Source organism: Gekko japonicus, unplaced genomic scaffold, assembly GCF_001447785.1.
Source record: "Gekko japonicus isolate JY-2015 unplaced genomic scaffold, Gekko_japonicus_V1.1 scaffold142, whole genome shotgun sequence".
NCBI lineage: Eukaryota > Metazoa > Chordata > Lepidosauria > Squamata > Gekkonidae > Gekko > Gekko japonicus.
The window spans coordinates 763,478-774,751 of record NW_015174848.1 but is presented as its reverse complement, the minus strand read 5'-3'; the positions used below and the strand labels follow the sequence as shown (position 1 = coordinate 774,751).

Sequence of the window (11,274 nt, the reverse complement as noted above, 5' to 3'; positions counted from 1 at the left end):
TAGTGAGAGCTATCAAGGGGTTACTATCAAGGGGTCACCAGAACCGAGGGCCTACAGTGATGCCCCAGAAGGGTTAGGGGCCAATATCTGGACAACCCTGAAAACCGTGACTGATTATGGGCTTCAACTGTGACCAAAAATAAAGTTTTTTTAAAAAAACAAGAACATCTCTCACTTGCACCTTCTGCAAAACCATCTTGCCCTCCCATTTCTGCATCTGCCCCTAATGTCGCTATTCCTCCGCTCTTACTCCCCTCACTCTCTATAGCGAGAGCTATCAAAGGGTTACTATCAAGGGGTCACCAGAACCGAGGGCTTACAGTGATGCCCCAGAAGGGTTAGGGGCCAATATCTGGACAACCCTGAAAACCGTGACTGATTATGGGCTTCAACTGTGACCAAAAATAAAGTGTTTCTTTTTAAAGAACATCTCTCACCTGCACCTTCTGCAAAACCATCTTGCCCTCCCATTTCTGCATCTGCCCCCCAATAGTGCTGTTCCTCCGCTCTTACTCCCCTCACTGTCTATAGCGAGAGCTATCAAGGGGGTCACCAAAACTGAGGGCCTACAGTGATGCCCCCGGAAGGGTTAGGGGCCAATAATTGAACAATCCTGAAAACTGTGACTGATTATAGGCTTCTACTACTGCAACTGAGACCCCTCCCTATTTATACTCCCCCCCCAAAAAAAACCACCCTGGGTGCTTTTTGAGCTAACCCTGGCACGTGGGACAGAGAGCCGCATCCAGAAACATACCGTGTCTTTAATCTCTGGAATGAGGCGTTGCTACCCATCCGCACACACACACACACACACCCTGAGCCACAATCACACCCTTGGCTGGAAAGTTTCCCTGAAATCAGAGCCGCCGGGCCACGCAGGGCCTCACTTCTTCTCGGGGCTGTCCTCGCAGGAACGGGCCACGGCGATGCGGTTGAATTTCTCGAAGACGGCCTCCGCCGACAGCTTGGGCAGCCCCTGGTCGAGGGGGCACTCATCCACCAGGCTGTTCATGGGCGTAGGGGGCAGGTGGGTGTCTTCATCCCCCAAGAGGTCGTCCCCCAAGCGCTGGGATTTGGGGGGATCCTTCCGGCCCGCCGCACCCCTCTCCAGAGGGCGGCTGTCGGCTCTGCCGGGGGACGCGTTCGCGGGCTCAGCTCTGGTCTTGCGGCACGGCTGCATGGTGCCACAATCCCTCAGGAAGTCTTTGACGATGGGGAGGACCTTCTTCCGAGAGGCGGTGGCGTTGCCCTGCGTGTAGGCGCGGAGCGTGGGGTGCGGGCTCTCCAGCGGAGACAGGCTGAGAGAGGGGTTGCTAGAATCCTCCAAGCTTTGGCACACCTACGAGGAAACGAGATAAAAAGAAATAGATCCAGTGCGTCAGTGTTGCCGGTGTGTTTCAGGGCAGGAAGGAACGTGTTCCCTTTCCCCAGCGTGCTGTGAGAGTCAACACTCAGCTTCCCCTGCAGTTCCAAGGGGTTCTGATCCAAAAGAACACAAGAACACAGGAAAGGTCCATCTAGACCGGCATCCTGTCTCCAACAGTGGGAAGCCCATAACCAGGGCATGAAAGCCACCATCCTCCAGCACGGTTAGTCAGTTTTCTCACAACAACCTTGTGAGGCAGGCCAGGCTGAGAGATTGTGACGGGCCCAAGTCGGCCAGCAAGTTTCCACAGTAGAAGTGTGTGTGTGGGAGATTCAAACCTCAGTCACCGAGGGCCCTGGTCCTTCACTCTATCCATTACACCACACTGGCTAGTATTCAGGAATATACTGCCTCTGCCGCTGGAGGTTCTATCTGTCATGTGAGCCAGTTTGGTGTAGCGGTGAGGAGCATGGACTTTGGTTTGATTCCCCACTCCTCCACATGCAGCTGCTGGTGTGACCTTGGGTCAGTCACAAGTTCTCTCAGAGCTGTTCTCTTAGGAGCAGTCCTCGAAAGAGCTGTCTCGGCCCCACCTACCTCACAAGGTGTCTATTGTGGGGAGGGGAAGGGAAAGGAGACTGTAAGCCGCTCTGAGACTCCCGAGTGAAGGGCAGGTTATAAAGCCAATCTTTCTCTCTCTTCTTCTTCTTCTTCAAAACAGACCACAAAAGAAATTTCATAGGAGGTCAGCACAGAGCAGCAGACGGAGAACTGGGAAGGGGTGGGGGAGAGGTGGGTTCGAGTCTTGTCCCAGACACGGACCAACATTGCCTGCCCTTGGGCAACTCAACCCGTCAACTGTAAATCGCCGGAGCCATAAATTGCTGGAGTAACTGGCTATGCTCCCTCTAAGCTGTGGGAAGTCTTGTGAGCAAAAATTCTACTTTGTGAGCTGCTGGCATTAAAGTTGTGAGTGAGCGATTGGGCTACTGCATCACTTAGTTTGCTCTGGAGCCCCATCCTTCCTGAGCTAAGACAAAAATGTGTGAGCCGGAGGCTAAAAAACTGTGAGCTAACTCACACTAACTCAGCTTAGAGGGAACACTGGTAACACACTGGTAACTCGGAGGGCCAAAGGGAGTCCACAAGCTCTTTGTGAACCAAAAGTTGTCGGCAAATGATAAACAGGAGGAGGAAGAAGAAAAGCATGAATCACTCGCGGCCAAAAATAGCGTTGGTTCTGAAACCCCCATGCCCACATGGTACAGCTGGGCACGAAACTCACCACCCTGCGGAGGGTAAAACAACAACTGAAAAGCAAGCAAAGCAGGCAGAGCTCTAAACCCCCATGGCCACAAAGACAGGCTTGTAAGTGTGGAGGCCCAGAGGGGCGCGTGTTGAACTCAGTGGAGAGGACCAGATTCGAACGCAAGACCAGCCCTGCTGGACCAAATACAACGCCCGGCGAGTCCAGCATCCTGATTCCAAACGGGTGCTTCTGGCACACAGCAGTGTTCCCTCTAAGCTGAGTTTGTGTGAGCTAGCTCACAGTTCTTTAGCTTCTGGCTCGAACATTTTTGTCTTTGCTCAGGAAGGAGGGCTCCGGAGAAGACGAATTTATGCAGCGGCCAAATCGCTCGCTCACTGCTTGAACGCCAGGAGCTCACAAAGTAGGATTTTGGCTCACAAGACGCCACACCCTCCTTTGCTGCTTCTCCTTCACTAACTGGCATTCAGAGGTAGACTGCCCCTGAACCTGAAGGTTCCATTAAGACCTTGTGCCTAACGGCTAGACTATGAGTAGGATTTCCTGCAAAGTCAGGAAAAACCCCCCCCCCCCCCCCCCCCCCTCCCCCCCCCCCAAGGCCTAGACGACACCGAACAAACGATGCAAACCGAATCGCTGCGGGCGAATCCGCCTGATTTATTCAGGGTGCGCCGGTCAGCTTTAGAGGGGCACGGAATTCCCTCTCTGTCTTTCAAAAATGTAGGATAGTCATTGCCTCACTGTGCTGGATCTGGCGACCGGCCAGGCTTTCCCTGGGCACAAGAAGTTTTCCGTCGTGGGCAGGCTCCTTGCGCCAGGGGAAAGCTCTGCCGTTCGTAGAACAAACCCACAGGATGCCGCCTAAAATCTTTCCCCCTCCACTCCTGCCCACCCTGTGCCACCCACCTGGCCGGGAGAGCAGCCTGCACCCAGGTCTGGGGTCTGGCGAATGGTGGCGGGGAGCCAGAGGATCCCCCTTCCTTGGTTCTCTTTCGCACCCGAGGCTCGACGGTTTCTCCTGTCTTTTTTTAGCCCTCCGAGAGACGGAAGTCAGCTGAGGACAGAGGCGGCAGCACGCGCCGGGCCTCGCCCGCCCTGAACTGTGACTCACGGCCCCTCTCGGGGGCTCGGCATGTCTGCCACGGCGGTTGGAGCTCCGGGAAGGAACCAAACGGGCCACTGGACCATCCGAGCCGTGAACTGATTCAGAGAAATGGAAGGAAAGGAGAAAATGTAGTGGAATGTCTGCAGGCCGGCCTCTGTGAGGGACAGGGAAGTGGTCAGTTTGGCTGGGACAGAAACATCGTTGGGGAGGGGTGGCTTACCCTGGGATGGGTAAGGGAGCTCAGGGGCAGGGCGCACTCTCTTTCGGCCTAACCTACCTCGCAGGGTTGTAGTGAAGGTGAAAAAAGGGAATGACAAACCATGTACGAGTCCTGATTTTCTTGTAGGCAAGTGGCCTCTCTAAGCACATCGGTCAGTCTATTGAAATGGATGTCCCAAGGAGGTCATTAGGACCAGACCCCCCCACCTACAGCCGGCTCTGCCCTCAGCCCCCAGTCAGGAGAGTCCCATCATGAGACAATGCAGTCGAGTGGTTAGAGTGACACAGGTTCGAATCCCCTCTCAGCTAGGAAGTTTATTGGCAAACCGTGGGTCAAAAACTCCTTCTCAGCTTCTCAGCCTAACTACCTCGCAGGGCTGTTGTGAGAAGAAGAAGAAGAGGAAGAAGAAGAGATTGGATTTATACCCCGCCCTTCACTACCCAAGGGAGTCTTGGAGCGGCTGACAAACTCCTTCCCCTCCCCACAACAGACACCCTGGGAGCAATGCTCCCTCTAAGCTGTGGAGTCTTGTGAGCAAAAATTCCACTTTGTGAGCTACAGTCATTAAAGTTGTGAGTGGGCGATTTGGTTACTGCATAAATTAGTTTGCTCTGGAGCCCTCCTCCCTGAGTTAAGACAAAAATGTGTGAGCCGGAGGCTAAAAAACCGTGAGCTAGCTCACATTAACTCAGCTTAGAGGGAACAATCTGTAACCTAGAAACTTGCGTGGACACAGAAGAAGAGGAGGAGGAGGAGATTGGATTCATCCCCCGCCCTTCACTACCCAAAGGTGTCTCAGAGCAGCTTACAAACTCCTTTCCCTTCCCCTCTCCACTACAGACACCCTGTGAGGTAGGTGGGGCTGAGAGAACTCTGACAGAACTGCTCCTGAGAGAACAGCTCTGAGAGAACTGTGGCTTGCCCAAGGTCATCCAGCAGCTGCAAGGGGAGGAGTGGGGGAATCAAACCCGGTTCTCCCAGATTAGAGTATCCGCACTTAACCTCGACACCAAACTGGCTCAAGTTGGGGGGGGGGATATACATGCCACACGGAGTTCATTGAAGGGAGAGTAGGATAAAGGCATGACAGTTAGATGGTCCCCCATTTTGTGGCCTCCTCAGAAGTTTGGGGTTGCCCCCCTGCTGTAAACAGGATGCTGTGGCAGACGGCTGCCCCCCGGAGGGATTTGTGAGTTTCCTACATTGTGCTGGGGGGGTGGACTAGATGACCCTGGAGATCCCTTCCAACTCTATGATTCTATGATTTTAAATGCCACAGGCTGAGCAATCCTTTGGTTGGATCTTGCAGGGCACCTCCTGTATCCTTCGAGGACCTACTACGTAGCTGTGGTGATCAAATGGATGCTGCACGCACAGAGGTAATATACTGGGACGCCAGGAAGAAACAGCTGGCTGCCCACTGTTAGAAACAGGGCTCCGGACCCCCCCCCCAAAGACTCACCTGGGGTGGATTCAAAGGACTCTAATGAGCTAAGAGGACAGAGAAAGAGAAGAAGAAGAGAAGGAGGGGGAGGAAGAGGAAGAGGAAAAAGAGGAGGAGGAGGAGATTGAATTTATACCCCGCCCTTCAGTACCCAAAGGAGTCTCAGAGCAGCTTACAAATTCCTTTCCCTTCCCCTCCCCACAACAGACACCCTGTGAGGTGGGTGGGCCTGAGAGAGCTCTGGCAGAAACGGCTCTCTTTCAAGGACAGCTCTCATCGGAACTATGGCTTGCCCAAGGTCATCCAGCAGCTGTAAGTGGAGGAGGAGTGGGGAATCAAACCCGGTTCTCCCAGATTAGAGTCAAGAAGGAGGAGGAGGAGGAGGAGGGAGGAGGAGAAGATTGGATTTATACCCCGCCCTTCACTTGGAGTCTCAGAGCGGCTTACAAACTCCTTTCCCTCCCCCTCCCCACAACAGACACCCTGGAAGGTAGGTGGGGCTGAAAGAGCTCTTTCGAGAACTGCTCTTGAGAGAACTTGTGACAGGCCCAAGGTCGCCCAGCTGGCTGCATGTGGAGGAGTGGGGGAATCAAACCCGGTTCTCCCAGATTAGAGTCCGCGCACTTAACCACTACACCAAAGATCTAGTTGGATCATGATCTGGGAAACCTAGGTACAGATTCCCCCACAGTCATGAATTTGGGCCAGTCCCTCTTTCTCTCAGTCTGGCCTACCTCACAGGGCTGTTGTGAGGAGACAATGGCAGGGGGGGTGCCGTCCCGAAAGAAAAACAGGATGAAAACGGGAACAGACACAAAAGCCGGCAAGGTCCGAGACGGGAATTCTGCCAAATGGCGCTGGATCCATGTGCTCTGGGAACCCTAAAAGCACAAAAGAGGTGGCGGTGTTTGCATAAAGGAAGGGACGGCAGCGTTAATTTCTATTAAATCATGACGTCTTTAGAAGCCCGAGAGATGTCAAAGGGTGGAGAAACAGGAGAATTCAGTCATGGAGCAGGGACTCTTCCAACCACCGAGGGGGGTCCCCCCGGGAAGCCACTAACTGCCCAGCGGGGCCACCCCTAAGAAGGCCCCGCAAGATCGGACACGGGACCGATAAAAGTTATTGATTTATTTGATTCCTATCCCGCCTTTCTCCTCGGTGGAGACCCAAAGCGGCTTACACCATTCTTCTCCCCTCCCCTGTTTTTATCCTCACAGCAACCCTGCGAGGTCGGCTCGGCTCAGAGTGCATGACTGGCCCAAGGTCCCCGCAGCGAGCTTTTGCGGCAGAGAGGAGATTCAAAACTCCGTTTCCCAGATTCCAGTCCGGCACTCTTAATTTTTTTTTTTTTGTATTTTCATATGTGAGTGTGCATGTGTGTATGAGAGTGTGTGTTTGTGTGTGCGCACCTGGAGGTTGTGGTGACCTCTGGTGACTGACCCCTACGATACTTCGCCTCAAGAAGAAGAAGAAGAAGAAGAGATTGGATTTATACCCCGCCCTTCACTCCCCAAAGGAGTCTCAGAGCGGCTTACAAACTCCTTTCCCTTCCCCTCCCCACAACAGAGGTGGGTGAGGCTGAGATAACTCTGACACAACCTGCTCTTTTTCAAGGACAGCTCTGACAGAGCTTGTGACTGCCCCAAGGTCATCCAGCAGCTGCAAGTGGAGGAGTGGGGAATCAAACCCGGTTCTCCCAGATTAGAGGCCGTGCACTTAACCACTACACCAAACTGGGGCCTGGAGGATATTCAGAGAGGTGGCTGGATAAAGCCTGCCCCCGCCTCCCACCTCTGGTATTCCAAGGAGGTTTCCCATCCAAGTCCTTGCCAGAATCGACCCTGCTTAGCTGACGAGATCGGGCTTGCCTCAGCTATCCAAGGTCAGGGCCCACTCCAACACTCTTAACTGCTACGCCAAAGCTGAAAGTTGGACTTCCCTGGCCGATTTCGAGGGAAAGTCCACCTGCTTCTGCCACTAAGCGTGGCCAGAAGAGGGCAAGAAGAAGAAAAAGAAGAAGAGGAGGAGGAGGAGATTGGATTTATACCCTGCCCTTCACTACCCAAGGGAGTCTCAGAGCGGCTCACAAACTCCTTTCCCTTCCCCTCCCCACAACAGGCACCCTGGGAGGTAGGCGGGGCTGAGAGAGCTCTTGACAGAAACTGCTCTTTTTCAAGGAGAGCTCTTGACAGAACTATGGCTTGCCCCAGGTCCTCCAGCAGCTGCAAGTGGAGGCGTGGGGAATCAAACCCGGTTCTCTCAGATTAGAGTCCGCGCACTTCACCACGACACCAAACTGGCTCTCAGGATGGCGAGAGGGTTGGAATCCAAGTCTTCCGAGGAAAGGCTGAAAGAGTTGGGTCTGTTTAGCCTGGGAAGGAGAAGGCTTAGAGGGGACATGATTGCAGCCTTCAAGTATCTGAAGGGCTGTCATGTAGAAGATGGAGCGGATCTATTCTCTCTGGCTCCAGATTGCAAGGCTAGATCTCATGGGTGGAAATCACAAGGGAATCATATCAGGAGAAACTTCCTAACTGTACGAGTGGTTGAGCAGTGAAACAGTCTGCCTTGGGAGGTGGGGGATGCTCCTTCACTGGACGTGTTCAAGCAGAGGGAGGCTGGGCGACCATCTTCCGGGTATGTTGCAGGGCTATCTTTTGGCGATGCTCCTGCAGAGTGCAGGGGGACTAGATGACCTGCAAGGTCCCTTCCAACTCTAACATTCTGTGATTCTATGATTCGATGGCCCTGTGCCCCGAGCAGAGGATACCGACCCGTGCTGTGCCCGGAGATCGAAGGCGGCTGGAATTGCCGGCAGCAGCCCAGATCTCGCAGATGCGAGTCACATGAAAGGCCGGAGGCCACACGGATCCCTTCCCACAGGCCAAAACAAGCGCCCTCATTGGTATTCACTGCAAAGGGCCAGAGAGTGCCAATCCCTGCAGCTGCCCGTAATAGCGGGCACTCCAAGGCCAGGAAGGAAGACGCTGGGAGGTCCGGAGGGGCGAGCCGGCTGCCAACGGAGATGTCTTTTTGTCGTCTTTTCCAACATTCTCCCCTTTTCCTGGAAAGCTCGTGGGTGTGTGTGTGTGTGAGTGACCGAGCCACACACAAACAGTGCCATGTTTACGATCGCTTGTTAGTGGTCACGAATGAGAACGGCGCCTGGCACTCCCAAAGCGCTTTCTGGATCGGGGGGGGGGGGTGTCGGCCTGAGGGCAGCGTTGGGATTCTGACACTGTGGTGCAACCAACGCTCCCTCTAAGCTGTGGAGTCTCGTTTAGCAAAAATTCTCCTTTGTGAGCTGCCGGCATTAAAGTTGTGAGCGAGCGATTGGGCTGCTGCATGAATTAGTTGGCTCTGGAGCCATCCTTCCCTGAGCGGAGGCAAAAAAATGTGTGAGCCGGAGGCTAAGAAACTGTGAGCCGGCTCACACTCACTCAGCTTAGAGGGAACACTGGTGGTGGCAGATCGAGGCGGGCAGCCGCGGCGGTCCAAAGTGGTAGAACATATTTTGAGTCCAGGGGCACCTTGAAGACTGACAAAGGTTGATTCGACCATTGTGGGTCCTAAAGGGGCTACTGGACTCAAAATCCGTTCTACTGTGGTGGCAGCTGTGGAAATAACGTTATTTTAACCTGCGCAGGCAATTAGATCTCCGGCGGCCAATCAGAAGTTAGTGTGAGCCGGCTCACAGTTTTTTAGCCTCCAGCTCACACATTTTTGCCTTAGCTCAGGAAGGAGGGCTCCAGAGAAAACCAATTTATGCCGTAGCCCAATCGCTCGCTCCCAACTTTAATGCCAGGAGTTCACAAAGTAGAATTTTTCCCCACAAGACTCCACCGCTTAGAGGGAACATTGTTTTCTGGGTAGGCCTAATTTTTTTTAAAAAATACTGTCTTAGCACAGGTTTCGGCTTAGTTTATTTTTCAGTTTACTTTTATGTGTTTTTGGGGGGGCACCTTTGTTCCAGAAAAGCAACTCTGCAAGAATCACAGATTTTCAAATGTCTAAATTCTACTCCAGATAACACGGAGCGTCGTAATCCCAGGAGAGATTCGGACGAGGGGGAAATTGTAAACAGCTGCAGCCCCCCCACAGACATAACCCCTCCACCCAAACTAGTCCTCCGCCCCCCCGGATGTAACCCCTCCACCCAAACTAGTCCTCCACTTCTCACAGATAGGACCCCACCCTCTATAACAGGTCACACCGACCAATGCTCCCTCGAAACTGTGGAGTCTTGTGAGCAAAAGTTCTACTTTGTGAGCAACTGGCATTGAAGCTGTGAGCGAGCGATTTTGACACTGCATCCATCGGTACGCTCTGGAGCCATCCTTCCTGAGCTAAGGCAAAGATGTGTGAGCCGGAGGCTAAAAAACTGAGCTGGCTCGCACTAACTCAGCTTAGAGGGAACGCTGACGCCGACTAATGTTCCCTCTAAGCTGTGGAGTCCTGTGAGCAAAAATTCTACTTTGTGAGCTACCGGCATTAAAGTTGTGAGCAAGCGATTTGGCTGCTGCGTAAACTAGTTTGCTCCAAAGCCCTCCTTCCTGAGCCGAGACAAAAACGTGTGAGCCGGAGGCTAAAGAATGGTGAGCTAGCTCACACTAACTCAGCTTAGAGGGAACGCTGAATTCGCGGACCCTCCCTAAGACCCGCTCTGGTCCCTGGGGCCTTTAGCAGGAACAGCCGATGTAACTTGACGTTAGAAGCCCCCTGGGAAACACTGAGGACTGGAAACCTGCGTGTTTTAAAACGGGATAAAAGCGGTTCTTCTAGAAGCCTTCCACGCTCTCGGGAAGCGCAAATTCAAGTACAGGCCAGAAATTTCTAGACCTGCCCCGTGCAAAAAGAACAGGAAAAGTGAGAGAGAGAGAGAGAGAGAGAGAGAGAGAGAGAGAGAATTAACGTGTCCATTAACAGCTCGATTCGAGTCCAATTTTTCAGAGTGTGCGCTTTCCGGAGTCGACGCTCCCTTCGCCGGATTAGCGAACGGGCGCATTTTGGAAGAAGGATCCGCCGGGGATTGCAAACAAGAGAAAAAAACGAGAACGGAGGAAGAATGGGCTTCGCAAACGTCTCTGCTGGTTTCCATTCCCAGCCGGGGGGGAGGGAGGAGATGGAAAGCAAGAAATCATGTTCCCGGAGGTGAGAGACAGACCCTCGCCAAGCCGGAGAGGGGGACACGGACGAGCCAAAAGCACCACTCACCTGCCATCCCTGGGGCCGGCCGGAGATCCGCTCCCATCATCTGGCCGCAGCTCCTGCGTCCTCGGCCCGCCCGCCTCCCCCCTTCTTCCGCTCCTCTGGCTGGCTGCGATCTCCGAAACCTTTGACCGTGGTTAATGAATGACGAGAGCGAAACGAACGAGCCAGAGAGAGCGTCTTGGGGGGAAGAGAAGGGAGTGTGGCGGAGGGCGGGCTGCCTGCGTGAGCATCTCTCGCCTCGCCTGGTGCTCTGGAAAGCCATGAAGCCAGAGCCGCCGCTCCAGGCGCACGGGCAGAGGGTGCGCAGTGCTCCTTTCCCGGCCCTGCTGGTGATCCCTAAAAGGGGGGCAAGGGGGGGGCAGGACCGAATCTCCCAGAGGGGAGAAACTGTCAGGATGCCCAGGAGAACAGCTGAAGGGCAGGAGAGGAGGGGGGCGTCGATGAACTTATCCTCTGTGGTGGATGAGTCTATCAGCGGCTACCAGCCATGGTGACGGAGGGGAACCTCCACGTTCAGAGGCACTAAGCCTCTGAATCCCGGGGCAAGGAGGCAACATCAGGGGAAGGCCTCGGCCTCTCTGCCCTGTTCTTGGCCCTCCAGAGGAACTGGTTGGCCACTGTGTGAGACGGGAGGCTGGACTGGATGGACCCTCCC

At 54.0% G+C, this 11,274-nt stretch overlaps 1 protein-coding gene across 2 annotated transcripts in view; it reads right to left on the bottom strand.

Moving 5' to 3' along the window:
- Positions 1-781: 781 nt before the first annotated feature.
- The window catches only part of PRUNE (prune exopolyphosphatase), a 34,477-nt gene continuing 23,984 nt past the window's right edge, over positions 782-11,274 (bottom strand). The window contains exon 8 of one of the 2 annotated variants that reach the window (XM_015424507.1): positions 782-1,342. In XM_015424507.1, coding sequence (XP_015279993.1) covers positions 887-1,342 — 456 coding nt within the window. In that variant the 3' untranslated portion in view covers positions 782-886. The remainder of the gene's footprint in view (positions 1,343-11,274) is intronic. The other variant, XM_015424508.1, reaches the window with a different exon arrangement.